We start from the raw sequence: 27,345 nt of genomic DNA, 5'->3' as shown, positions 1-27,345 counted from the left end.
AACACGTGTCAGAAAGAACCTGGTGGTGGGGAAGGCAGGTGTCAGTACCAGCCTCTGCCTCTGGCATCCGTCCTGTTTACAGCCAGCCCTGCCGCGGTGGGGGGGTCCGAGAGGCTTCCACCTGACCGTTCCCTGCCCTTTCTGATGGAAGCTTGCATTCCGATGTTGGAGGAAACCCTCGGAGCAACTCTCTGTGGCTTTGCCCGTGCTCCGCTTGGGAGGCTGCCAGTCCTCCTGCCTGAGCAGTGTCACCAGGGAGAGTCCTAGAGACCCAGACCCCCACTTCCTATGGGGCCGGGATTCCAGACTCCAGAGGGAAGCAGGGATACGTATAAACCATGGTGTGTGCAGGAACAGCTTTGGCCCCAGAGCCCGTCCTGCCGTGGAGTGTGGGGGGCCCCAGGGTGGGTTCCCAGCCCCAGGCCTGCGATGCGAGCCCGGATCTGCTTAGTGCTGCTCAGCACTTGAGATTTGAGTCATTTCCTGGGTGGCTTGTCCACGGGGAATGAGGGATGTTCAGAGGGTCTGTCAGGTGTGGAGAGGGAGGAGACGGGTGTGGGGGGTGGCCCAGCACCTGCAGAGGCTCAGGATGGTCCGTCTGCCCACCTCCCATCCCGTCTCCTCCCCTCCTAGGGACTTCCCCTGGCCTTGGAGAGCAGAGGATGTGCAGCTGCTCCAGGCCGGGGCGGGTGGCCCTGCCCTCTGGATCTGCATCTGGGTGGATGAGCGGCCCTGTCCTCCGGGCCTGGGGGGTGTCCCTGTCTCTCTGGGGCTGGGTGGGTGGGCCACCCTGTTGCTTGGGGCAGCGGTTTGCTTGTGTTACCCTCTCTGCTCAGGGACTCCCTCCCCATCCTGAGAGACACTGGGTGGGGCACCAGGCCTGTGGCTGTTGTGTGAAAAGGAGTGTCGCTGGTCTTCCCTCAGCTCTTGGGGTGCCGATGTGGGCTTCTACCGTGACTCACCGCCAACTACTCCAGCCCCCAGAATGAATCCCCTTCCTGTCTCTGGATGGGCCTGTCCTGGACATTTCACAGAAACAGGATGACACACCGCGTAGCCTTTTGTGCCTGGCATCTCTCACTGAGCGTGACGTCCTCGAGGTGCATCCGCGCTGTGGCCTGGGTTGGAGCCTGGCTCCTGTTCCCGGTGGGCTCCTGCTTCCATGTGTGCTCAGCCTCGCTGTGCTGTGTTGACCTTTCATCTACTGATGGACACTTGGCTGCTTCCACCTTTTGGCTGTGATGAGTCGTGTTGGCTTTTGGAGGCATTTGTGTCCGGGCTTTTGTGTGGACATGTTTTTATTTCTCCTGGGAATGGAGGTGGTAGTGTTTGTGAAGGATTTGAAAGGCGGTGTCTTGGTTGTCCAGATGCTACCGTGTTGGACAGCTAGGTTAATAAGAGGTATTTTCTCCTGGACGGTGCCTGGTCTTGAGGTCTGGAGGTGGACTGGCGTTGGGCTGCAGCTGGCCTTGCTGTGAGCGCGGCGTGCAGCTGTGGGGACAGCGCTGCTCTTAGCAGGCCGTCAGCGGTGCTCAGGGCAGATGCCCCCAGGGACTGGCGGCTCAGCTTCCCTGTGTGCATGTTTCTCGTGGTTGGTGAGGGAGAGACAGAGCTCGGCACTAGGCTTTCTCGGCCTGGCCAAGTGTCGCTGCCTGCCGTGGAGGGCGCCCCCCAGCGCCCCATGGCCTCCCTCAGGCCCTGCCTGGAGCCCAGCATGGTTGGGGACTGCACGCCCTGCCTCGGGGCGCCCCTGCTGGCCGCCTGTGGTCCTGGGAGTGGCTGCAGCCTCTGATTTTGAGCTTACGTTTCTAGGAGACTGCAGCATGGCTTGCAGGTGTGTGTTGGTGTGGCCGCAGTCCCTGTGGCTGGGCCTGGCCTCCCCAAGTGGATGCTGGAGCACGAGGACCTGTCCCAGCTTCTCAGGAGGTCCTGCCTGTTCTCTGCGCATCCCTCTCACGGGCCCTTCTGCCTGCAGCTCCCAGGGCTGCAGCTGGTGGGGCCTGGGCCTCCTCCTGCTCCTTCACTGCAAGCGGAGCTGTGTTCATTCCATTCTTTCTTCACAGAGGCTGGGCGGGCTGGGGTCACCAGGGAGGCCGGGGGTCCGCGCTCACGCCTGTTTTCTCTTTCAGTTGGAGAGAGGCGATTTCCTCTCAGAAGAGTGGAGGGAGCGAATCGCCAACACGAGGTATGGCCAGCGTGGGCATGCGGGGCATGTGGGGTGTGTGCTCACAGGCGGGCGGTGGCCATGGCGCCAGGGACCAGGAGCGGCCCCTCGCTCCTGCGCTGGCTGTGGCAGGAAAGAGGCCAGTGGGGACAGGAAGGGCGCCTTTCCCTCACACTGGGTCTCCCTCTGCGGGCGTGCAGAGCAGACGTGCCCAGCAGAGCCCCTGTCGGCCCTGCAGACCCTGCTGGCAGTAAGCCCGTTCCTGCTGCCTGTCCCCTTGACTTTGGGACACTGTGGGCCCCTCTCGCCTGGGTTCCTGGGCCTCCTCCCCGCTCAGGCTTGGTCTGGGGGTCTTCCTGTCTCCATCCATCCCTTCTGGAGTGGCTGGCACCCACACAGCGCGAAGAGGGCTGCTCGAGGGAGTGACTCCTCCTGGTCCCAAAAGCCATCTCTGCACTGCCTGGGCTTGCCCCTCCTCACCACCTCGCACCCGGGCCCAGGAGCTCAGGGCACTGTCCAGGTCCGTCCCCACTGCCACCTGTTTGTCCTGGTGGCCACCGGCGGTGTGTAGCTGGGCTGGGCCCCCGTGCTTTCCACTGCCCAGCCTGGGTGTGGCCATGGCGCTCCAGCATCTGCCAGGGACCCTGGTGGCCCGAGGCGCTTGTGAGGGCAGCCAGGGAGGTGGGGTCAGCAGCCGGCTGGGCCCTGCTCCCCCAGTCCCGCCGTCCTCCCCGCATTCCTCGTCCTCCCCTCATTCCTCGTCCTCCCCACATTCCTCGTCCTCCCCTCATTCCTCATCCTCCCCTCATTCCTCGTCCTCTCCTCATTCCTCGTCCTCCCCACATTCCTCGTCCTCCCCGCATTTCTCGTCCTCCCCACATTCCTCGTCCTCCCCTCATTCCTCGTCCTCTCCTCATTCCTCGTCCTCCCCTCATTCCTCGTCCTCCCCTCATTCCTCGTCCTCCCCTCATTCCTCGTCCTCCCCGCATTCCTCGTCCTCCCCGCATTCCTCGTCCTCCCCGCATTCCTCGTCCTCCCCGCATTCCTCGTCCTCCCCGCATTCCTCGTCCTCCCCGCATTCCTCGTCCTCCCCTCATTCCTCGTCCTCCCCGCATTCCGTCCTCCCCGCATTCCTCGTCCTCCCCCATTCCTCGTCCTCCCCGCATTCCTCCCCATTCCTCGTCCTCCCCGCATTCCTCGTCCTTCCCTCATTCCTCGTCCTCTCCACGCCCGTCATTCTCCCTGCATTCCTCGTCCTCCCCCATCCCTCGTCCTCCCCGCATTCCTCGTCCTTCCCTCATTCCTCATCCTCTCCACGCCCGTCATTCTCCCTGCATTCCTCGTCCTCCCTGCGCCCGTCGTCCTCCCTGCTCCCCTCATTCTCCCCGTGCCCCTCTTCCCTGCATTCCTCATCCTCCCCATGCCCCTTGTCCTCCCCGCACCCCTCATCCTCCCCGCCCCCTCGCTCCTGCTATCTTCCCTGTGCTCTTCTTCCTCGGGTGTGCTCGTGGCTTGTGGTTGAGTGTCCCCCATGGACAGGGTTTGGGGAACAAGTAGAAAATGGGGGTTTCTTTTCCCAAAAGGTTCCTAGGTTTGCTCTCCTGTGTGAACTTCCATTTGGGTTGGGGCGCTGTGCCCGCCGGTGGGTGTTCTGCCATCTGGAGGGAATCGTGCTGACCCCGTGGTGTCCCCATCCCATGGGGTGGTGGTGGGAGCGCAGGGGGACCTGCAGCGGTCAGGCCGTGATTGCTGTCTTGTAACAAACTCTTAAGAAGCCGAGAGATTTCTGGTATCCCGTTGACTTCTGGCCTTGGCCCAGGCTCTCACAGTTCCTCTCCAGGAGCTGCCAGCCTCGCTGCCTTGTCAGGCAGCCCCAGCCCTAGGCTCAGCCTGTTCTGGCTCCGGGCACAGTGTGCAGGTCTTGACCAGGAGGGACTCCTCCCACAGGCTGCCCACTGGTTGTGGGACCTTGCACTCTATCTGGCCTCAGCTTGTTTTCCCTTTCCTGGGTCTGACCCACGATGGTGGTGGCTTTGGAGGTGGGCATCATGGAGCTTCCTTCTCTGAACACCTAGTTACCCAGGTCTTTCTGGCTCACGCCACTCAGCCGCCTTGGCCACCTGAGCTCAGCCAACCTCAAATCTAGCCTCCCGAGGTGCAGTCCTGAGTGGGGAACACAGGCAGCCCCAGGACCCTCATTTGAGCATGGGTGGCCTGGGAAAGCTGTGCCGGGCCTGCAAGGCATCCTCTGGTTCCCCTGTCCTTGCCAGGGTGTCTGAAACGCTGCCACGGCTGCCTCACCTGGGGCCCGTTGTCGGCGCTCTCTGCAGCAGTTGAGCGGGAGCCTCTGCTTGGCGTCCCCTGTTGCAGTCCAGCCCTGTGCTGGGCCTCTGTTTTTGGCCACCCGCTTTCTTCTCTTGGCCTGTGGGTCCTTCACGGCCGCTCTTCCCACCTTGTGTGGGCTGCACGTGAACCTCCCCAGATCACTGGACTCCAAGATTCACAATAAGAGACTTGGTCACGAATCCCGCCCCTCTGTTTTTGGCCCCACTCAGAAGAGGCCGCAGTTGCCTTTTCCCTGCACCTGAAACCCACAGTGTGCGCTCAGCTGTGTGGGCTCAGCCCTGGAGGTGGCGGGCGGGTGTGGGCAGGGCCTAGCACCGACAGCAGCGGTTGTTGGCTGCGCTGGGTGGCTGTGCCCGTGAGACGAGCCTTCATGGCACTGAACTGGAGTATTGTTTTGCAGTGTTATATTTGTGAATAATTTTGCCTTTGGTCCTGAGGTGGATCACCAGCTGAAGGAGCGGTTTGCAAACATGAAGGAAGGTAAGGCGCTCTCCTCGCCTATCTGTGCTGGTGTGACATGATTGAGGAAGGGCGGCCAGGAGGTCCCCGCAGGGTGTCCTGCAGAAGGCAGCTCAGACTTGGGGTCTTTAGTCCCCTTGGAGCCAGGTGGTCTTTCTTCATGCTTTTTGTTTCTTTTTTTATTGAGACAGTTTTGCTCTGTCACCCAGGCTGGAGTGTAGTGGCACAATCTCTGCTCACTGCAACCTCCGCCTCCCAGGTTCAAGCGATTCTTCTGCATCAGTCTCCCGAGTAGCTGGGACTACGGGTCTGTGCCACCATGCTCAGCTAATTTTTTTTTATTTTATTTATTTTTTGAGACGGAGTCTCACTGTGTCCCCCAGGCTGTAGTGCAGTGGCGCGATCTCAGCTCACCGCAACCTCTGCCTCCCAGGGTCAAGCAATTCTCCTGCCTCAGCCTCCCAAGTAACTGGGATTACAGGCACCTGCCACCATGCCCGGCTAATTTTTGTACTTTTAGTAGAGACGGGGTTTCACCGTGTTGGCCAGGCTGGTCTCGAACTCCCGACCTCAGGTGATCTGCCCGCCTCAGCCTCCCAAAATTTTGGGATTACAGGTGTGAGCCATTGGGCCCAGCCCTGGAACCTTCTTGAGTTGAGCCTGCAGCTTGCTTATGGCCAGCTGACCACCCGGGGGCAAGAGTCCCCTTTATTCTTGATCTAAGCACATGGAACTCGGTGTCCGTGCTGAGCAGGAGTGGGGCTCTCAGCTGTTTTGTTTTCTCCCTCCGGAGAAAGGTCACCAGGCCTGTGCAGGGCCCTTCATGCTGTTTTCTGAACCGCAAGCCCTGGTGTAGTTTCAGGAGCAGAGAACTCAGCCCATGACATCGATTCCAGTCCTGCAGTCGAGGGTGGGACCCAGACCACACTCTGTGGACTGCCCCTTCCCTAAACACGGAGACTGAGCCTGCCATTGTCTCCCAACCCCTGCCAGCCCTCCAGCAGGACGTAGGACTTCAGGGGATTGTGCTGCCTGCCTTCCTAGGCTCTCCACCAAGCCCAGCAGCAAGCGCCACCTCATCTGTGTCCTGGCGGACGTGGCTTCCAAAGCCACTGCTGGACTTGAAGACAGGCACTCTGGGGGTACCCCCTCTTTCTCCCAACTGCTCCCCACCTGTCCTCTCTAGGGAGGCCTCCAGAGGCTAGGGGAGAACTGTGGTGGGCTCCTCAGGCCTCCGAAACAAAACCCAGAGGGTCTGCAGCTGCCTTCAGCACCAACGCCCTACAACCTGGGGGCTTGGGGGCTGCTTGTGTGCCTGTGTCTCTGTGTGTGTGTCTGTGTCTCTGTGCATGCCTGTATCTCTGTGTGTGTGCCTGTGCGCCTGTGTGTCTGTTTGCGTGTCTCTGTGTGCGTGCCTGTGCGTGCCTGTGTCTGCATGTCTGTGCCTGTGTGCATGCCTCTGTGTGTGTGTGCCCGTGTGCCTCCGTGTCTATGTATGTGTCTGCTTGTTTGTCTGTGTGTGTGCATGCATGCCTGTGTCTCTGCGCATCTGTGTGCTTTGCGAGTTTGTTTGCATATCTGTGTGTGTGTGTACGTGTGGCAGTGGTGTTTCTGACTTATCTTAGAACCACATGAGGACACCATGCTTCCCCGTCCAGTTGCCCCCACACCCCAGCAGCACTCCGGGCCTCCCTGCATCCTGCAGCTGCATGCAGGAAGGCAGCAGTGGTTGCAGGCAGCTCCTGTCACCCCCTCCATGGTCCCTGTACCCACTGCCTTAGGACGCCTCATCTGGCTGTTTCTTGCCAGCTTTCTCTGCATGCTCAGACGTGGTGGCTGAGTCAGGGTACTGCAGTGGCGTCTTCTGTCCTGCTGCTCCCTGTTTTGAACGTGTCCAGTGAAGGGCAGGTGGCCAGCAGTGCTCATTCTAGGGGCCCTGATGGTCCGAGACGTGCCCATGAGCATCTGTTAGCCTGGCTCTGCAACCATTAGACGTGGCCCTGCTCATGTTTGAGGTCCTCTCGTAGGGATACTGGCCTAACCTGTATGCCCAGCCTGGCCCTGGAACCGTGCTTCCTGCTCCTCCTGAGGGGAGTGGTGTGTAGAATGCCAGGCCTGGGCTGGCGTGGCGTCCAGGGGAGGAGAGCTGGGATGGCAGGGTGTGCGTGTGTTTAAATGGATCCATTTTGACTTTTAATTTTTTTTTTTTTTTTTTTTTGAGACGGAGTCTCACTCTGTCACCCAGGCGGGAGTGCAGTGGCACAATTTCTGGTCACTGCAAGCTCCGCCTCCCGGGTTCACGCCATTCTCCCGCCTCAGCCTCCCGAGTAGCTGGGACTACAGGTACCCGCCACCACGCCCGGCTAATTTTTTTGTATTTTTAGTAGAGACGGGGTTTCACCGTGTTAGCCAGGATGGTGTTGATCTCCTGACCTCGTGATCTGCCTGCCTTGGCCTCCCAAAGTGCTGGGTTACAGGCATGAGCCACCGCACCCCACCCACATTTTGACTTTTATGATTATCTTCTTTATATATGTAAAAACAGAAAGCTCTGTTTCTCTCAGTCCTGTGAAGTTTGGCTCCTAAAAGTATTAACACGAAGTTCTTCCTGCAGCGTACACAAGATGGCCCCATAGTGACTGTTGATAGTGATACTGACTTAGCAGCAGCCTTGCAGGTGCCTGGCTAACTTTTTTTGTATTTTTAGTAGAGACAGGGTTTCACCGTGTTGGTCAGAGTGAGGCTGAAGGTGTACATCCGGTCTGTTTGTCTTTGCATTTATCACTGACGGTCAGTTAGAATCCCAGGGTTCAGAGGTATTTGAAATAATTCTTTTGCATAACTGTTTCCAGTTTGCATCTACAGTTAGGTTTTGTTCCTGTTTGTGTACGGCTTGGGGGTTTGCTCTTTCTGCCTCTCAAACCTTAGTTTTTTTTTTTGTTGTTTTTTTTTTTGAGACAGAGTCTCCATCCTTGGCCCAGGCTGGAGTGCACTGGTGTGATCATAGCTCCCTGCAGCCTTGACCTCCTGGGCTCAAGTGATCCTCCTCCCCCAGCCTCCCAAGTAGCTGGGATCACAGGCATGCACCATCATGCCCAGCTAATTTTTTATTTTAATTTTTTGTAGAGATGGGGTCTCCCTATGTCCCAGGCTGGTCTGAAACTTCTGGCTAATCTGCCCGCCTTGGCCTCCCATAATGCTGGGTTTACAGGCGTGAGCCTCTGCACCTGGCAGTGTAGTGGGTTTTTTTTTTTCTTTTGAGGCAGTCTCTCTCTCTGTCGCCCAGGCTGGAGTGCAGTGGCGTGATCTCGACTCACTGCAGCTTCCACCTCCCGGGTTCAAGTGATTCTCCTGCCTCAGCCTCCCGAGTAGCTGGGATTACAGGCACAAGCCACCACCCCCGGCTAATTTTTGTATTTTTAGTAGAGACGGGGTTTCACCATGTTGGCCAGGCTGGTGTCGATCTCTTGACCTTGTGATCTGCCCACCTTGGCCTCCCAAAGTGCTGGGATTATAGGTGTGAGCCACCACGCCCGGCCAGCGTAGTGGGGTTTGAAGAAACTGCTGTACACACAGTTGGCTGGCCTTGCCTTCCTCGTTTAACAGGAAATGCCGGGAATCACGTTGGACCGCGCAAGCTCCTTTCCTGGACACATCTTGTAGCAATGGCTGCCCAGGGCTCTTCCACAGCCGCGTCCCCAGCTGGGCTGAGTTACTCCTGTTTCGGGAGGTTCCTCTGCAGAGCCCATTTCACGCGGGGAAGCCCTGGCTCAGGGTCCAGGCTGCTGCAGTTTTGTGAGGACTTGAGAACCTTTTTTTTTTTTTTGAGATGTAGTCTTGCTCTATCATCCAGGCTGGAGTGCAGTGGCGCAGTCTCAGCTCACTGCAAGCTCCGCCTCCTGGGTTCACGCCATTCTCCTGCCTCAGCCTCCTGAGTAGCTGGGACTACAGGTGCCCGCCACCATGCCCAGCTAATTTTTTTATTTTTAGTAGAGATGGGGTTTCACCGTGTTAGCCAGGATGGTCCTGGTCTCCTGACCTCGTGATCCACTGGCCTCGGCCTCCCAAAGTGCCGGGATGACAGGCATGAGCCACTGCACCCCGCTGAGAGTGTTTTTTGAAGAAGCATTATTTGTAGGAGGTTGGGCATGGTGGCTCACTTGAGGCCAGGAGTTCCAGACCAGCCTGGCCAGCAGGGTGAAACCCGCTCTCACTAACAATACAAAAATTAGCCAGGGGTGGCGGTGTGCGCCTGTAATCACAGCTGCTCGCGAGGCTGAGGCAGGAGAACCGCTTGAACCAGGGAGGTGGAGGTTGCAGTGAGCTGGGAGACTGTCTCAAAAAAAAAAAAAAAGTTATTTGTAGGATAGGTTTAAACTTGGAAGGTGTTTCCTAGTGTTGCTTGTAGGCAGGTGGACTGGACCCGGAGCCCAGCGTGTGTGTGTGTTCCGTGTCATCGTTCCTTCTCTGTCACCTTGAGTGGTGTCTGCTCTTCTGTTTCCTCTCCCCTGTGTGGCAGTAAGCAGTGTCTGTGTTTCAGGTGGCAGAATCGTGTCCTCGAAACCCTTTGCACCTCTGAACTTCAGAATAAACAGTAGAAACTTGAGTGGTAAGAAACTCTCATGTTGTTAATGATTAACACGGGTAATTTTAACCATCTGACATGCAGTATTCCTAGGTCCCTCTTCCTTGACCCTGTGGACACTGGGGCTGGATCCTTCTGTGGGGTGGGGCTGTCCTGGGCAGTGCAGGGTGCTGAGCAGCGTCCCTGGCGTCCACCCACTCCATGCCAGGAGCACCCCTGGTCGTGACAACCACACACGTCCTCATAGAGCACTGTGTGCCATGGGGGTAGAATCACTCCTGGGGGAGACACCGGCTTTGAGGGGAGGCGTGAAGGATTTACGGGACTTTTGTGGACAGAGACAGGCCTGGGGTGGGAGGGAGCCGGCCCCTGCTGCGCCCCCTGCCTGCCTCGCTGTGCTGTGTGCTCTGTCAGCTCCCTGCCCTGCGGGGCAGCACAGCCTCCTCTGAGGGGCTTCCCTGAGGAGCGCCCACCCAGGAGGTGGCTGTGTTGCTGGGTGCTGGCCGTTCTTGCAGCCATGATCTAAGTCGCTTCCAGATCTTCCCCCCCTCCTTTTCCATGCCACTCAGCTGGGTTTGTGGCTGTTTTTCTGAGGTTGGAGGGGCCCAGGCCAGGTGTTGTTGAATGGTGCACCTCCCTGGGCCGGCCTCTGTGGGCCACTGTGGCCCGACTCAGTGAGGGAGAAGAGGGAAGACATGCAGCTCAGGCTTCTGTCCCCATGCCTGCCCTTGGGTGGGTGAGGTCTGCATGGAGGGGCTGTGGGCAGGCGCAGGCCCCAGCCTCACCTGTGGCTCCTGCAGACATCGGCACCATCATGCGCGTGGTGGAGCTCTCGCCCCTGAAGGGCTCGGTGTCGTGGACGGGGAAGCCAGTCTCCTACTACCTGCACACTATCGACCGCACCATAGTGAGTATCTCGCAGCGCCCCAGCCGCAGTGCCGTCCTGGTCTTCCACCCCGCCCACGTCACACCTCCCTCCTTTCTCATGTGGCCTCTGAGACCCTCCCCCAAGAGCCCTCAATGCCCCCCCGCCCCTGAGCTCAGGCCCAGCTCCTCAAGGCCCCTCAGTACTGCTCGCACCACAGGACCCACCAGGGTCCTCCCAGGCGCTGGGCGTGTCCTGGGTGAGGGCTGAGTGCTGTCTGCCCTAGTCTACCTTCAGCTCCTGGGGTGGGGCGGGGCCATCAGAGTGATGCGTGACCATAAGGGTCCTGGCTGCCATATCCAGAGACCCCTGTGAACAGGAGTCCCACGTCCCTGTTCCCACCTCCCTCCATGTGAGAGGGTCCTGAGCGGGGAGACACCAGGGTCCATGGGTGGGGTCTGGGATGCTTCTTCCCTGCCTGTGTTCCCCAGGGTCCTCTGACACGGCCCTGGGCCAGCGTGCGGCCTGCCTGCCTCCCACGGTGCTTCCCCCATGGCACAAGTATCCTGAGCCTCCTGGCATGTGGGCAGCGCCGGCCCTCCAGGGCTGGGAGGCTTCCCCTGATCTCTTTCCTGTCCTTTGGTTGGGCACTCTGTTCCTGTTATTGGGGTAGCAGTGGTTTTCCTTGCAGCGGTGCTGGTGTGTCTAGACCCTCACTGTCCAGTGCTCGGAGCTTCCACTAGAGCCTTCCTGGGGAGCGCTGGTGCTGTCTGGGGACCGACAGCCCCAGGCAGATGCACCGTGCCCTCCCACTGCTCCCCCAAGGGCCCTGGGATGAGAGGCATGGTGAGCTGAGGCTGAGGCTCTGGGGGCTTGGCCTACCATGTGGCCCCCACCCCCACACAGTGCTGCTGCTTTAGCTGCCCTGGCACCGACGCCCTCGGCACAGCCCCTTGCCTTCTCCTCTGAGGCGGGCACGGTGCTTCTGTGCAGAAAGCCCTCCCTGTTCCAGAAGCAGAGACACATCCCACGGCCCTGTGTCTGTTCTGAAGGCTTAAACCAGCCCCGCCCACCAGTCGCGTGCTGGTGAATTGAGGGTGACGCCCCGCCACAGCTGGGTTAGTCACGTCCGCATTTGCCGCTGGGGGGCTCCAGCTGCATGCCTACTGTCCCCAGATACCAGAACGCCTCCCCCGCCACCGTCCAGGGAGCTGCTATTACCTGGGTGTCCAGACAAATCCGAACAGAGATTGGGACTCCCTTCTAATAAGAGTTCTCTTTCTTCTTTTTAGCTTGAAAACTATTTTTCTAGTCTGAAAAACCCAAAACTCAGGGTAAGTTTGTGTGTTTTTTCTGTTGGGTTAATAACACACATGCACTGATGTGGGGAAACGGAAAGCCGTGTGCACCCGGGTTCAGGAGCCATGACTGGAGCACAGCCCTGCCGCCCCTCGGGGCCTGGCCCAGTGTCCTTTCCCGCCTCCTTCCTGCTGCTCCCCACTGTCACTCCTGGTCTTCTCCCTACCCTTTCCTGCCTGTGCTCCCCCTCTTCCTCTCCTCTCTCGGCCCTTTTCTCTCACCATTCAATCTCTCTCTCTCTCCCACCCTCCCTCTCCCTTTCTCTCTCTCTCCCACCCTCTCTCTGGCTCTCTCTCTCTTTCCATGCTTTGCCTTGTCTTTGATGGTTTGGCCTGGGCCATCCTTCTCCTTGTTAATACCTATGTTTGGGGAGGTGGCTTGGGTTAGTTTTGGTGATGGGGTGAGTTGCACTGAAGGGCTGGGTGGGTGAAAAGCTTGTGCATCACTGCTGGCTGCCCCCTCTTGAGGCCTGGGGGGCCACACATGTGCGCTTGTCCCACTCTTGGTGCCGAGTGCAGCTCCTGGGCCCCCGCGCCCTGCACGCGCTGCACCGTCGGAGGCAGGGCTGTCCTCTCCTCTCCCACCTTAAAGCAGCGGTGGGAAAGCCTGGCTCGGGAGCCACAGTGGCCGCCCTGCCCGCTGGCACTTCTGCAGCCTCAGACTTGCCTGCTTATTTGCCACCAAAGCTGGGAGGATGTTTGTCCAGGTGTCCTTTCCTTTTGGAGGGTCAGACAAGACCAGCGTGCGGAGAACCTTATACAGGAAGGGCTCTGTCACTGCCTGGATTTGTAGCCAGGGCAGGGTTCCAACCTGGCCTCAGAGCGTGGTACCCCTCGGGGGCCCTCTGTGCTTCCCACCATGCTTTAGGGGGATGTGGGTCTTCCCTGGAGAGCAGGGAACAGCCCGAGATGGCCGGTGCACCCTGTGTTCTCCTTCCCGTGGGTCGCGCCCCCCACTAACTCTCACATCAGAGAACTTGTGCACGGCCTCCCACACGTGGGTCTTGGTGCCTTTCGAAGAGAGGAGAGAGGGCAGGGGAGGCTGCGGGCTGTGGCTTCTAGGTCCTGCTGCCTGAGGGGCTTCTCGTCTCCTGTCTTGGATGTGGTTCTTTCTCTCTGTGGCTCGCAGTCTGGCTTCTTACTGACGGGCATCTGTGATTGTGGGAGTGGCTGTGAATGCCATCATCCGTGCCCACGGGTCACGTCCTGGCCTGCGGGGCCCCAAGCAGCCCACTGCTGTCTCTGGGTCTCAGTTTCCTGATTGGTGCCACAGAGGACTTGCAGTGGACAGAGTTGGGCCTGTGGCCCCCTCGAGTCTGAGCTCCACGTGCCTCTCAGTGCAGGAGGGTTGTGGGCAGCGCTGGGGCTTCCTGTGGCTCAACCTGCTCTCCTTCCAGGAGGAACAGGAGGCAGCCCGGCGCCGCCAGCAGCGCGACAGCAAGAGCAATGCAGCCACGCCCACTAAGGGCCCAGAGGGCAAGGTGGCCGGCCCCGCCGACGCCCCCATGGTAAGGCCCCAGCCTGGCTCCTGCTGCTGGAGGGCACCCGCCCCCTGCCCGGGAGACCCCATTGGCGGAAGGCTCTGCGCCCACCCCGTTCTTCCCTTGTGTCCTCCAGGACTCTGGTGCTGAGGAAGAGAAGGCGGGAGCAGCCACCGTGAAGAAGCCGTCTCCCTCCAAAGCCCGCAAGAAGAAGCTAAACAAGAAGGGGAGGAAGATGGCCGGCCGCAAGCGTGGGCGCCCCAAGAAGATGAACACTGCGAACCCCGAGCGGAAGCCCAAGAAGAACCAAACTGCACTGGATGCCCTGCACGCTCAGACCGTGTCTCAGACGGCGGCTTCCTCACCCCAGGGTGAGCCACCCCCCCGCCACGGCCCCCGCTCTCCCCGACTATGGATGCCTGGGGTCCCCTCTGCTGGGACGCTGCCCTCTGAGCCCCGGGTGTTCAGGGTGTCCGTGGAGCCTCTCTGGTGTGGCTGTGCCTTCAGGGTGGCCCCATCCTAAGGGGTTGTTGGGCACCAGCCCTGTGCTGACGCCTGCCCTCCGCTCTCCCAGATGCCTACAGATCCCCTCACAGCCCGTTCTACCAGCTACCTCCGAGCGTGCAGCGGCACTCCCCCAACCCGCTGCTGGTGGCGCCCACCCCGCCCGCGCTGCAGAAGCTGCTAGGTGAGCCCATGCGAGGCGTCCGGCGGAGGGTTCTCGGCGTGGGGTCATCCCAGGACCATGGGTTGTGACGCTGACCTCTTAGCAGCCCCCGTGACCCGCCTGCCGGACCCCACTGAAGTTCACCCAGGGTTGGGGTCTGTCTGCCGCAGGGGTCAGTAGAGGCTCAGATGCAGCCCGTGGGTTGTCTGTGGTCTTACCCAGGAGATGCTGGGTGACACTTGGGACATCTGCGATTGTCATAACTTAGGGGTGCTGCTGGCACAGGGTGGGTGCAGGCCAGGGATGCTGCTCAGGGCCCTGCAGTGCCCAGGATGGCCCCACGCAGTGAACAGTCGGCTGTGCGGGGGTCAGAGGGCCTGAGTGCTCTGCGAGCTTGGGGCATGTGGCGTGGGCCCCGCCGGGCTCTGCTGAGCTCCTGCCTCTTGGGCGCCTGACACCTGCCGAGGCCTGAGACTCGTCCTCGAGGGCTGCTCCCGCCTCTTCCCTCTCAGCCCCAGCTACTCTCTTCTCACCTGCGTTCCGCCTCTCTTCCCAGAGTCCTTCAAGATCCAGTACCTGCAGTTCCTGGCATACACAAAGACCCCCCAGTACAAGGCCAGCCTGCAGGAGCTGCTGGGCCAGGAGAAGGTGGGTCCTGGCCCCCTTGGCATTCCGCCTTCCCGCACAGAGGCGGGTCGTTCCTATTCCTGGGCGTCTGTCCCCTGTGGCAGAGGCCCTGGAGCGCAGGCCTGAGTGGGCTCCCTCCTCTGCTCACCTGCTATGAGAAACAAACCTACCCGTTTAAACCCAAAGAATGGACTGAGAGACCCGGAAAACAGCGAAAATGAGACTTTTACTCATGGTTTTGCAAGACCTGGTGTCTGATAGGCACACCCAGCACAGTTTGAACAAGCAACTTACCCCCTAGTGCACAGGTCCCTCCCCCGGTTCCTCAAAGGCGAGTACTGTGAGGTCACAGTCTTCCCGGACGTCGCCTATTGGTTGTTCGGCAGGGGCTGGAGTGCAGTGGCGCGATCTCAGCTCACTGTAAGCTCTGCCTCCTGGGTTCACGCCATTCTCCTGCCTCAGCCTCCCAAGTAGCTGGGACTACAGGCGCCCACCACCACATCCAGCTAATTTTTTGTATTTTTAGTAGAGACGGTGTTTCACTGTGTTGGCCAGGATGGTCTTGATCTCCTGATCTCGTGATCCTCCCACCTCGGCCTCCTGAAGTGCTGGGATTACAGGCGTGAGCCACCGTGCCCGGCTGTAGGTGCTTTCTTTAGGGTTGTCCTGCTGCATTTTGTGCATTGCAATCCCAGTCAGCTCAGGGGCTCTTCAAGGATTTGACTTATGATCTAAGTAGCTGGGCAGGCTGGTAAGAACAGACAAAGCCAGCTCTTTTGCAGGCTGGTAAACCTTCATCTTAGACTAAACTTCTTTGGTTCGGGTGAGGGCAACTAAGCGGGGGAAAGGGGGGGCAGGGGAGGCTGACAAGCAGGCATCAGCGATCCAGGCAGGGGCCTAGTACATGCTGTGTCTTCTGTAGTTTGCTGACCTAAGCCAATTCAAGGCAGTTTGTCCTGGAAATGGACCACCGTATACATGATTTCCTTCACCTGAGGTCCCGGCTGTGGGGCCCCGCCCTGGGAGCCTTGGAGGACCAGCTTCAGTGGGGAGCTAGGGCCGGGCTATGGGGTGGAAGTTCTGGCGTCCCAGAGATAACTCCAGAAGCCGTTGGAGCCACAAGGTCGGCTGTCCCTGAGCCCTGGTTTGCATTTTGGACTTTGGTTTTGCTTTAAAAAAAAAAAATGCTTATAGCGTGCTTTGAGCACATATGCACATGCATTGCTCCCTGTGTAGCTGACAGCATGCCTGGGCTGGGGCCCTGTTCTCTGCTGGTGTCTGAAGGTTGTCCTATGTCAGTGGCTCCTGGGGTCTTCCCTTGGAGGTGGGCCTCCGGATGCTGAGTTTTTGCTGTTACGCTGCAGAAGGCTTCCTTGCAGATAGATCCATGTGAAAAGTCCATCCCCTGGTATTGCCTTGGGATAAACTCCTTGGCATTGGCTGGCCTCTGCGTGGCTGGGGGCACTGCCCTGGCTGAGTCCGGGTGGGGTGGCAGGTGCCATCCCTCCAGCTGGCGAGAGTTCATTGCACTGAACCTGACGCAGAGCTGGTCCCCTCCCGCTGCGGCCTGAGTGTTTCTTGGCATCTCAGCCCGGTGTGGGTCCCCTCAGGCGTGTCTGTCCTTGAGCGCGTCTGCGGGAAGCGTGAGAGGCAGGGCGTGGGCCCTCCCTGTGGGCCCTCAGTCACCTGCCCTGGCCCTTAGTCACCTGCCCTGTTTGTCCTGCAGGAGAAGAATGCCCAGCTCCTGGGCACGGCTCAGCAGCTCCTCAGCCACTGCCAGGCCCAGAAGGAGGAGATCAGGAGACTGTTCCAGCAAAAATTGGATGAGGTAATAGACCCCAGAGGGCAGGTGGCAGCTGGGGCGCAGCCTGGGGTGGCCCATGTCCGTCGGTATGGCTTCCTGTGGCTTCTTGTCTGCGCCTCTGTCCAGCTGTGTCCCAGAGGCTGGGCTGCAGGGGTGGTCATGCCTGGGGGCTTACTTCACCTTGGAGGCCACCAGCATGACCTCTACCCCGCCCCGTGTCCCCAGCTGGGCGTTAAGGCGCTGACCTACAACGACCTGATTCAAGCGCAGAAGGAGATCTCTGCCCATAACCAGCAGCTGCGGGAGCAGTCGGAGCAGCTGGAGCAGGACAACCGCGCGCTCCGCAGCCAGAGCTTGCAGCTGGTGGGTGCCGCAGTGCAGGGACAGGGACATGGAACCAGAGGGGTCCTGCCTGGGTGGGTGTGTCCTCTGCGGGCGGGAGGCTCTAGAAGGCCCGCCTCTAGAAGGCCAAACCTCTCTGGGTTTGTTCCCAGACGAATCGTGCCAGCTGTGAAAGCTTGTGCAGCATGTCACAGTAGGCAGGCTGGTTTCTCAGCGGCCCTGGGTGTCATGGAGCCACACTGGCAGGCTCGAGGTGTGGGGTCATGTGAGCATCCCCCCATCGTGGTGTGGGTGTGGAGCTGCCTCATCTGTCCGTGAGGGGCCCCAGTCTCCGCTTGTTCCACATCCTCAGCCTGCTATTCCAGAAACGGGGTCTGTGCCCTAAGCACACAGGCTGTTGGCTGAGGCAGGCCCAGGGAACCCTGCTCTGAGAGTGTGGAGTGTGCTGGGCAGGCAGCCAGCCAGTCGCAACTGTCCCATCCCTGTCCCCTCAGCTCAAGGCTCGCTGCGAGGAGCTGCAGCTGGACTGGGCCACGCTGTCTCTAGAGAAGCTGCTGAAGGAGAAGCAGGCCCTGAAGAGCCAGATCTCAGAGAAGCAGAGGCACTGCCTGGAGCTGCAGGTGGGCTGCGCGCGAGGCTGCACTCCGTGGTGTCCGAGCCTCTCCCATCAGCCTCCCTGTGATGGCGTTGAGCCTAGGGTGGTTGCGGTTGCAGCAGCCTAGGAAGAAGGTGGAGGAGGACAGTTGGGTGGAGGCTTGTGGAACCTTCTGTCTTGGGCCACAGGCTGGCCGTGTGGATGGCTCCGCCTCACTCTAGCCCTCAGCTCTCGGGGGCATCTCGGGATTGCTTGGCTGAATGCACAGCGCTAACCTAGGATTTCCTGATTTCCTGGCTGCCTCCTTGCAAATCATTTCTATAACAGTCGTAGGGGAGAATTTGCTCATTAGAAAAATAGCTGGATTGGTGCAGGGGCTCATGCCTGTAATCCCAGCACCTTGGGAGGCCGAGGCGGGCAGATCACCTGAGGCTAGGAGTTGGAGACCAGCCTGGCCAACACAGTGGGACCCTGTCTCTAGCAAAAATACAAAAACTAGCCGGGTGTGGTGGTGTGTGCCTGTAGTCCCAGCTCCCAGGGAGGCTGAGGCAGGCGTTCTGGCTCCCAGGATGGCATCCCCGAGGGCCATATCGAGGCAAAAAGGGCCGTGTTTGAGCCCGGGAGGTGGAGGCTGCAGCAAGCTGAGATTGCACCACTGCACTCCAGCCTGGGCGACAGAGCCAGGCCCCATCTGAAAAATGAATAGCTTGTACTTTCTGACACCAAGAAATGCATTCGTGGTGGCCGAGTAGAGGAAGTGTGGAGGAGGGTGTGCAGCGGGAAGGTGCTCTCCTCCCTGCTCCCAGGCAGGGGCAGGTCCATGCAGCCTAGAAAGCAGCAGGTCACGGGCTTTGTTCCCAGAGCCCCGTCCCGTCGAGGCTGTGCCCGCCTGCTCACCTGACATGTCCCCAGCGTGGTTTCACTGTTGATAGACCTGGTGCCCTGTCGCCGGACCTCTGCTGCCCTTTCAAATGACTGCACCAAACCTTTGCTGCAAGGCTGTCCCTGGAGGTGGGCTGTCAGGGCAACTGATAGACGTCGGGAAGAGCCACCCATGTGCTCCCGAGCTGCTCCCTCATGTGCGTGGCCCAGGCGAGCCTCACCAGCGTATGTTAGAGAAACGGAGGTCGCCGACCTCGTTACCACAGCCAGGCCCCGTGGGTCTGCCTGGAGTAGAGCCCTCGGGAAGAGCATATTTGGGTGCTGACCATTTTTGTCATAATCTTTTTTGTGTAATAAAAAAACAAAATGTGTTTGTTAAAAGAAAGGAAAGCAGGTAAACAGAACAGATAAACTAAAAGGAAAAAGCCCCTCTCAGACTCAGTGCCCGGGGAAGCTGCCACGCTTGAGTGGCGTGTCCCTCCGCAGGTTGTACACTTAGTAAAACTGGATGTTTTACACTTGGAGTCTATTTTGAGAGACGAGAGTGCTCTGTATCTTCCTGTTGCTCTTTTTGGAGAAGGTGCTTTCATGTCAGCAAAAACCATCCTCGGCCCTCCACATTACTTTATTTGATGCCCCCAGCTTCCCGACCCCGCCTCTAGGTGGTCGGCAGCTTTGGTTTTTCCATCCCACACAAGCAGCGGGGGTCCCGGCCACCCCTCCGGGTGTCCATCTGTGGCACGGTCTTGGGTCCCTGGTGTGGTCCCCAGGTGGGGCGGGCCTGACGCCGTCTGTCCTCCTGCAGATCAGCATTGTGGAGCTAGAGAAGAGCCAGCGGCAGCAGGAGCTCCTGCAGCTCAAGTCCTGTGTGCCGCCTGACGACGCCTTGTCCCTGCACCTGCGTGGGAAGGGCGCCCTGGGCCGCGAGCTGGAGCCTGATGCCAGCCGGCTGCACCTGGAGCTGGACTGCGCCAAGTTCTCGCTGCCTCACTTGAGCAGCGTGAGCCCGGAGCTCTCCATGAATGGCCAGGCTGCTGGCTATGAGCTCTGCGGCGCGCTGAGCCGGCCCTCGTCCAAGCAGAACACACCCCAGTACCTGGCCTCACCCCTGGACCAGGAGGTGGTGCCCTGCACCCCCAGCCATGGCGGCCGGCCGCGCCTGGAGAAGCTGTCTGGCCTAGCCGCACCCGACTACACTAGGCTGTCCCCCGCCAAGATTGTGCTGAGGCGGCACCTGAGCCAGGACCACACGGTGCCCGGCAGGCCGGCCGCCAGTGAGCTGCACTCGAGGTGAGTGCCCTGGCGGGGTTGGAGGTCTGCACCTGGTGCCTGCCGACTCTGCCTGGTGCGCTCAGGCTGTCGGGTCCTCAGCAGGAGTGCATCTGTTGAGAATGAGGTGGGGAGGTGCTGGGCCAGGCCGCTGCCTCTGAGCGCCAGCCCACGGCCCTCGAGAGTGACTGCAGCTTCTCATTCCAGAGCTGAGCACACCAAGGAGAACGGCCTTCCCTACCAGAGCCCCAGCATGCCTGGCAGCATGAAGCTGAGCCCTCAGGACCCGCGGCCCCTGTCCCCTGGGGCCTTGCAGCTTGCTGGAGAGAAGAGCAGTGAGAAGGTGTGGGCTGCAACCCCTGCCTGGAGCTCAGGGAGGTGCTCAGCAGAGGCGGCCTGAGCGAGTTGCTAGCAGGAGGGGTTGTCCTAGTTGACCTTGGGGCACAGTGAGGTACTGGGGCTGACCTGGAGGAGAATGTTGTGGCTAAGTTGAGGGGCAGCCAGTAAGGACAGGTCACAGGTGACGCTGGGCAGGTGCCATGGAGGACGTGGGGTTTGTCAGGGTGTCCCTGGTGCCTCTCAGTTCTCAGTGACGGACGGCAAGTGCTGGTGGAGACGCAGAGCCCAGTTTGGGAAGCCGCTGCCCACGAGGACTGCCTGGGGGGCACTGGCCTGTGTGCACAGGGATGGAGAGGGAAGGACGGTGATGTTGCATGGACTTGGCAGTGATGGATGTGGGCCCTGGGAGGCTTGGTGGCCCCACAGGTGACTGCCCACCGAGCCGGGCTGGCAGGCTGGAGAGGACAGATGGGCATTGCTTTCAGACACCAGGAGCGTGCTGTGCCTCTGGAGTGTCCCAAAGCCGGTGTCCAGGAGGGCCTGACTGCATGGGGAAGGTTGCAGGGCCTTGGCAGCCTGGGGGCCACCTTGAGAGAGCTGCAGCAGGGCCCCGTCCTGTGGCTGTGGTCCCTGTGTCCTGGAGGGGTTTGTTGACCCGCGACCGGGGGTCGGGCCTTCGTCTGCAGGGCCTGAGAGAGCGCGCCTACGGCAGCAGCGGGGAACTCATCACCAGCCTGCCCATCAGCATCCCGCTCAGCACCGTGCAGCCCAACAAGCTCCCGGTCAGCATCCCCCTGGCCAGCGTGGTGCTGCCCAGCCGCGCCGAGAGGGCGGTGAGTGGCTCCCAGGAGGCCGTCCCCAAGGGCCACGTTGAGGCAAAACAGTTTGGGGTGCTCGAGACCCGGCTCGCTTTGCGAAGTCTCACGCTGTAAAATGTCGAGCGTGAGGCAATGCAGTCAAGGTGGGCCGTCCAAAGCCGGGGTGTGTCCGGTGAGCTGGGCCATTGTTTTCGCCAGTCTTTTTCTTTCGGGTGAAAGGTAGGTGTGCAAGTGGAGAGGGCCTCACACCTCCTGGGTTGAGGAGGAGCTCAGAGGCCGACCTGGCTCCCAGCCTCACTCCTCATGAGGCCACATTGGCTGCCGTGGCCCCTGTCCTCACAGCCGTCTCTGGATTCTCCCACCCAGCGCTGTGCATGCAGAGAATCTCATCTTGTGTAGCATGGGTGGGATTTTCTGGGCATTGAACTATTTTTTAAAAATTGTGCGCTTCAGGTATACCCTTCAGTGGTTTTAAGCATTTTCTTTTTTTTTTTATTTTTATTTTTTTGAGACGGAGTCTCACTCTGTCACCCAGGCTGGAGTGCAGTGGTGCGATCTTGGCTCACTGCAAGCTCCGCCTCCCGGGTTCATGCCATTCTCCTGCCTCAGCCTCTCCGAGTAGCTGGGACTACAGGTGCCCGCCACCACGCCCGGTTAATCCCTGCCCCCACCAGCCGAGACGGAGTCTTGCTCTGTTGCCCAGGCTGGAGTGCAGTGGCACGATCTTGTGATCTTGACTCACTGCAGCCTCCACCTCCTGGGTTCAAGCAGTTCTCCTGCCTCAGCCTCCCGAGTAGCTGGGATTACAGGCATGCGCCACCATACCCAGCTGATTTTTGTATTTTTAGTAGACACAGAGTTTCACCATCTTGGCCAAGCTGGTCTCAAACTCCTGACCTCAGGTGATCCACCCACCTCAGCCTGCGAAATTGCTGGGATGACAGGCATGAGCTACCACACCCGGCCAATTTTTGTATTTTTAATAGAGGTGGAGGTTTTGCCATGTTGGCCAGGCTGGTCTCGAACTCCTGGCCTCAAGTCGATCCACCTGCCTCGGCCTCCCACAGTGCTGGGATTCCAAGTGTGAGCCCCCGTGCCCGGCCAGTTTTTTGTATTTTTATACACCTCTGTCTAATTCAGGACATTTTCTTCACCCTGGAAGAAGTGTTGCCCCCTCAGCAGTCACTCCCTAGTCGTCCCCCAGCCCCCAGGCCCCCGAATGCGTTCATGTCCGGGCCTGTCCCTCCTCTTGCCACGTGAGGGCGTTCCCTGTGTGGACGGAGTGTGCCGTCTTCATCGTGCCCAGTTGATGGACCCCAGCTTGACTCCCCGTTTTGGCGATTGCGAATCGTTCTGCTGTGAGCGCTGGGGTCCAGGTTTCTGTGTGGATGTAGGTTTGCTCTTTGGCCCATGTGGGAGTGGAGCTACTGGGTTCTGCAGTCACTCTACTGACCTTTGTTGGACTTGGAGTGTGGTGTGGGGAAGTGCGGGGAGTGGTGGCCGGCGGGTATGTTCTGAAGAGCGCCCTCCTCACCCCACCCGACTGCTGGCATTTGTCTGTGCTGCTCAGAGAACACAGCCGCTTTCCCGGTGAGGGCGGGCCGTGGGTTGCTCGGATTGTGCCCAGTACTCCCTCCCCACAGCCAGACCCCGGGACTCCCACCTCCTGACCTCCCTGCCTCAGGCCCGCCGCCCCATTCACACACAGGCACTGCGCACCCTCGCTGTGCCACTCGCCTGGGGCCCCCCTGAAGTTCCCCCACTGCCCTCTTCCTGCGCTGTACTGGATGGTGACCCCAGCGGCCTCCGCCAGCCAGCTGCAGCCCTCCACACTCACTATTTCCATCTGGGTTCTGGGTCTCCTGGGGCACCTGCTGCCCCTGACACACAGGGTTTTCTCTCTGCAGAGGAGCACCCCCAGTCCTGTGCTGCAGCCCCGTGACCCCTCGTCCACACTTGAAAAGCAGATTGGTGCTAATGCCCACGGTGCTGGGAGCAGAAGCCTTGCCCTTGCCCCCGCAGGTAACACCCCTCCTATGCCCTACCCTCAGGACTCGGCTGCTGCTGCTGCTCTTCAGGCAGGAGGGCCGGGTTGCTGGGAGCGGAACAGGGCTTCCTGGGGTGATCATGGGGGCTGCTGCCCCAAACCGCCACGCCTCATTACTGACACCCTTTCCTGTATCCCACGAGCTGGGATGCAGATTGGGCTCAGCTGCAGCCATCGTGGCCTCATACCTGGGTCTCCCGACACTGACACCTCATGCTTGGGTGTATTAATTCAGCCCGTGGGGTCGGCCCCAGTGCTCTCGGGGGCTCCTGTACTCACAGCTGGGAGGCCCCTGACTCAGGATCGGCTCCACACACAGCAGAGCCCAATGGCACACGACCGTGGGCCTCCGTGCTGGTAGCAGCATGGTTTCTGGTTCCTTGAGAAGGTGCCACCTGAGCAGTCTCTGCTGTTAGCCCAGTTTCTGCAAAGAGCCAGAGAGGACGCCGCTTTGGCTTTTGTTGACACTGCAGGCCTGTCTGTTGTGGAAGCCGCAGAGACAGCATGTCAGCGGGCATGGCTGTGTGCCAGCAAAAGTGTACTTACAACAGCGGAGGACACCAAACCCCCAGGCTGGTTTGCTGGCCCCAGGTTGAGATGCAGTATGATGTGGCAGCTACTTTTTTAGGAGTAAAAAGTAAGATGCGGCCGGGCGCGGTGGCTCACGCCTGTAATCCCAGCACCTTGGGAGGCCGAGGTGAGCGGATCACTGAGGACAGGAGTTTGAGACCAGCCTGGCTAACGTGGTGAAACCACCGTCTCTACTAAAAATACAAAAATTAGCCGGGCGTGGTGGCAGACGCCTGTAATTTCAGCCACTCGAGAGGCTGAGGCAGGAGAATCGTTTGATCCTGGGAGGTGGAGGTTGCAGTGAGCTGAGATCGTGCCACTGCACTCCTGCCTGGGCACAAAGAGTAAAACTCCATCTCAAAAACTAAACAACAACAAAACAAGTAAAATGTACACGGCAGCTATTGAGACGGGAGGCTCTAGGGAGGCTGGGCAGGCCTCACGAAGGTTGGCCACGTGAGGGCGCTGGAGAGACCACTGAAGCCCAGGCAGTTCTGCCCTCGCAGGGCTGGGTTGTGCCCTTGGGGTGTGGTCTGCTCTGGGAGAGGCAGTGACAGTTTCAGGAGATTTTCAACTGGATGGCAAACAGCCAACTCCAGAAGCGCCTTGCTGCACCCCTGCGCTGAGGCCTCATTGGCAGAAGCAGGGAGGCCACCCTTTGTCCCCGGGTGGTCATGGAAGTACACCACTCATCGTGAGCTGGGAAGCGTGGCCGCAGCCTTCAGGGTGGCCATAGCTTGGAGTATCCAAGCTGAGTTGTCTTCTGAGAACGGGAGGGAGGGAGGCCGCGCAGCCATGGGCTCTTCTCATGGTATCTCTGAGATCGCGGGGCCAGAGGCAACTGACTCAGAGGAAGCCCAGCTCAGCGGGGAGCCCGCACCAGGAGGCTTCTTGGGAGGCAGCGTCTCAGCCGGGACCTGCAGGGCACAGGCAGCCCAGATGGGCGGGAGGAGGCACAGGGTCAGCCCTGAGCCCTGAGCTTGTCCACAGAGCCTTCTGGTTCCACCCCAGAGTGGCCGTTTTCAGACTCCCAACCCCTTCCCCACTTCCCGCCTCTCCCGGAGCCCACAGAGCTCGTGGGGGGAGGTGCTCCCACAGCAAGGCTTTCTCTTGGGCCCAATGGGGCCCAGCGTCTGCCCCTGTGGGCTGAGCCCATCCTGTGTCCCCTGAGACCCCCATGTCCTTCCCGGCAGGCTTCTCCTATGCTGGCTCGGTGGCCATCAGCGGGGCCTTGGCGGGCAGCCCGGCCTCTCTCACACCTGGAGCCGAGCCGGCCACCTTGGATGAGTCCTCCAGCTCTGGGAGCCTTTTTGCCACCGTGGGGTCCCGCAGCTCCACGCCACAGCACCCCCTGCTGCTGGCACAGCCCCGGAACTCGCTCCCGGCCTCTCCCGCCCACCAGCTCTCCTCCAGTCCCCGGCTTGGTGGGGCCACCCAGGGCCCGCTCCCCGAGGCCAGCAAGGGGGACCTGCCCTCCGATTCCGGCTTCTCAGATCCTGAGAGTGAAGCCAAGAGGAGGATCGTGTTCACCATCGCCACTGGTGCGGGCAGTGCCAAGCAGTCGCCCTCCAGCAAGCACAGCCCCCTGACCTCCAGCGCCCGTGGGGACTGTGTGCTGAGCCACGGGCAGGACAGCCGCAAGCGCGGCCGGCGGAAGCGAGCATCTACGGGGACGCCCAGCTTGAGTGCAGGCGTGTCCCCCAAGCGCCGAGCCCTGCCATCCGTCGCTGGCCTTTTCACACAGCCGTCGGGGTCTCCCCTCAACCTCAACTCCATGGTAAGGACGGGGACCGGCAGGGCTGGGGAGCGTGGCCTGTGAAAGAAAGACCAGAGGGAGACCGGGTGGGGGCGTGGTGGCTCATGCCTGTAATCCCAGCACTTTGGGAGGCTGAGGCGGGCGGATCATGAGGTCAGGAGATCGAGACCATCCTGGCTAACACAGTGAAACCCCGTCTCTACCAAAAATACAAAAAATTAGCCAAGCATGGTGGCGGGCGGCTGTAGTCCCAGCTACTCGGGAGGCTGAGGCGGGAGAATGGTGTGAACCCGGGAGGCGGAGCTTGCAGTGAACTGAGATCAGCCACTGCCTGGGCCACAGAGCGAGACTCCGTCTTGGGGGGCAAACAAAAAAAAAAGGTGGAGCTGGGGGGCCATGACTGAGCCCGGCCATCCTCCACCATGTGCGGCCTGGTAGCCTGGGAAGAGGTGGCCGACAGCTGTCTCTGGGGTTCAGAGTGCGATGCGCTGCCTGCAAGCTTCTTCATTCTTGGCTGTGGGGCCTTAGTGGTGGTGGGCGCATCAGGAGGGGGCGTGGAGGGCTCTGGGATTGCGGGGTGGTGTGTGAGGACCAGGAGGAACCAGAACGGGGGCTTCACTGGCCACTGGGCAGGGCGTCAGTTTCCTCAGGAAACCCTGGGGTGCAGACAGGAGCCTCCTGGGGCGGTGGGGCTCTCCTGCCTTGGGGTCCCAGGTCTGTGGTATGTGCATCCATTGTGTCTCTCTGCCCTCAGGTCAGTAACATCAACCAGCCCCTGGAGATTACAGCCATCTCGTCCCCCGAGACCTCCCTGAAGAGCTCCCCTGTGCCCTACCAGGACCACGACCAGCCCCCTGTGCTCAAGAAGGAGCGGCCTCTGAGCCAGACCAATGGGGCACACTACTCCCCACTCACCTCAGACGAGGAGCCAGGCTCTGAGGACGAGCCCAGCAGTGCCCGGCGAGTCCAGGGGCCTGGAGGGGGGCAGGGCCTGGCAGCAGGGGCAGGAGGTGCCTGCTCACCGTGTGTGTGTGGGTGGGTGGGGAGGACAGGCAGGCTCTGAGGGGGTGCCCTGGACGGGAGGGAGGTGTCTGTTTTGTGAGGGGCCTCCCCACTGGTCCTGGGCCCTGTTCGGGGCAGGGCCGACCTCCCAGGCCATTTGGGGTGGGACACGAGCAGAGCCACTGGTTAGAAGAGGCAAGCTGAGGAGGAGCTGAGCGCAGCAGGAGAGAAGTTTCAGCAGTGAGGCGTTTGGAGGTCTCATCCACACGTCTTGCTGAGTGTATTACAGTAGCTTTATTAGATAAAATTCACATATCATATTCTCCATTTAAAGTGTGCAATTCAGAGGTCTTTGGTATATCCACATTACCACTGCCTAAATCCAGAACCTTCCATCATGTCTTGAGAAAATCTCATCATCCCCTTGAAACACTCACTCCCCTTCTCCTCCCTAGAGCCCCTGGCACCCCCCACCCCCATCCTACTTTCTGTTTCTGTGAATCTGAGGGCTGTAGGGACCTCCTAGGAGTGGAGTCACACAGGATGTGGCCTTTTGTGTCTGGCATCTCTCACTGAGCGTGACGTCCTCAAGGTGCATCCTGGGTCCCTTTCGTGGCTGGGTGGTGCTCCGCCATCCATCTGCCCGTTGTGCTGGGCGTGCTTCCCCTTGGCGGTTGTGAGCAGCGCTGCTGTGGCCACGGGTGTGCATGTTTGTGTTTGGGAGCCACTTTCCCATTTCCTGGTGCCTGGTCAGAGGTGCTGGGGTGGCCCGGCCCCCTGTGCTCTCCAGCAGCTGCACTGTTCCACCCTGCCACCATGGGTGCACGAGGGTCTGAGGTCCCCAGTCCCCACATCCTCACCACACTGAATTTCTTGTTTTGATTCTAGCCCTCCTGGTCGTCTGAAGTGATATAACATGGCAGGGTTTTTTGCTTTTTTTTTTGAGACACAGAGTCTTGGTCTGTGCCCAGGCTGGAGTGCGGTGGCGCGATCTCGGCTCACTGCACCCTCCACCTCCTGGGTTCAAGTGATTCTCCTGCCTCAGCCTCCTAAGTAGCTGTGGCTACAGGCACACGCTACCACTGTGCCTCGTTCGTTTTTTTGTTTTATAGAGATGGGGTTTTACCATGTTGCTCAGGCTGGTCTCAAACTCCTGGCCTCAAGCATTCTGCCTCCCACTGCCTCCCAGCATGCTGGGATTATAGGCGTGCGCCATCAAAGCCGGCCCTAAGTGTGCTTTTGGTGGTGGTCTCTGTTAGTTCATTCTCCTTTCCCACGTGGACGTGCACGTGTTACATAAGAAACACCCCAGCACTTGGGTGCTCTGTTTTGCACTGGGATTGCTCAGCTTAGTGGTTTCCAGGATCTT

General features: G+C 59.9%; 1 protein-coding gene across 4 annotated transcripts in view; it reads left to right on the top strand.

Annotated features, from left to right (window-relative positions):
* DOT1L (DOT1 like histone lysine methyltransferase) overlaps positions 1-27,345 on the top strand; it is a 71,413-nt gene that overhangs the window by 36,451 nt on the left and 7,617 nt on the right. For all 4 annotated transcript variants that reach the window (XR_009209919.1, XM_032178968.2, XM_032178972.2 and 1 more), the window contains exons 8-25: positions 2,130-2,185; positions 4,911-4,990; positions 9,510-9,578; positions 10,355-10,461; positions 11,712-11,753; positions 13,175-13,285; positions 13,395-13,629; positions 13,833-13,946; positions 14,482-14,573; positions 16,279-16,380; positions 16,582-16,719; positions 17,193-17,318; positions 18,981-19,465; positions 19,652-19,787; positions 20,470-20,616; positions 22,509-22,623; positions 24,412-24,995; positions 25,729-25,934. Coding sequence is in view for 3 of the 4 variants with exons in the window: in XM_032178968.2 (XP_032034859.1) it covers positions 2,130-2,185; positions 4,911-4,990; positions 9,510-9,578; positions 10,355-10,461; positions 11,712-11,753; positions 13,175-13,285; positions 13,395-13,629; positions 13,833-13,946; positions 14,482-14,573; positions 16,279-16,380; positions 16,582-16,719; positions 17,193-17,318; positions 18,981-19,465; positions 19,652-19,787; positions 20,470-20,616; positions 22,509-22,623; positions 24,412-24,995; positions 25,729-25,934 (2,945 nt within the window). In the remaining variant the exon portion in view is untranslated. The remainder of the gene's footprint in view (positions 1-2,129; positions 2,186-4,910; positions 4,991-9,509; positions 9,579-10,354; positions 10,462-11,711; positions 11,754-13,174; positions 13,286-13,394; positions 13,630-13,832; positions 13,947-14,481; positions 14,574-16,278; positions 16,381-16,581; positions 16,720-17,192; positions 17,319-18,980; positions 19,466-19,651; positions 19,788-20,469; positions 20,617-22,508; positions 22,624-24,411; positions 24,996-25,728; positions 25,935-27,345) is intronic.

This window comes from Hylobates moloch, unplaced genomic scaffold (genome assembly GCF_009828535.3).
Source record: "Hylobates moloch isolate HMO894 unplaced genomic scaffold, HMol_V3 SCAFFOLD_15, whole genome shotgun sequence".
Classification (NCBI taxonomy): Eukaryota; Metazoa; Chordata; class Mammalia; order Primates; family Hylobatidae; genus Hylobates; species Hylobates moloch.
This window is presented reverse-complemented; position numbering and strand designations above follow the sequence as displayed.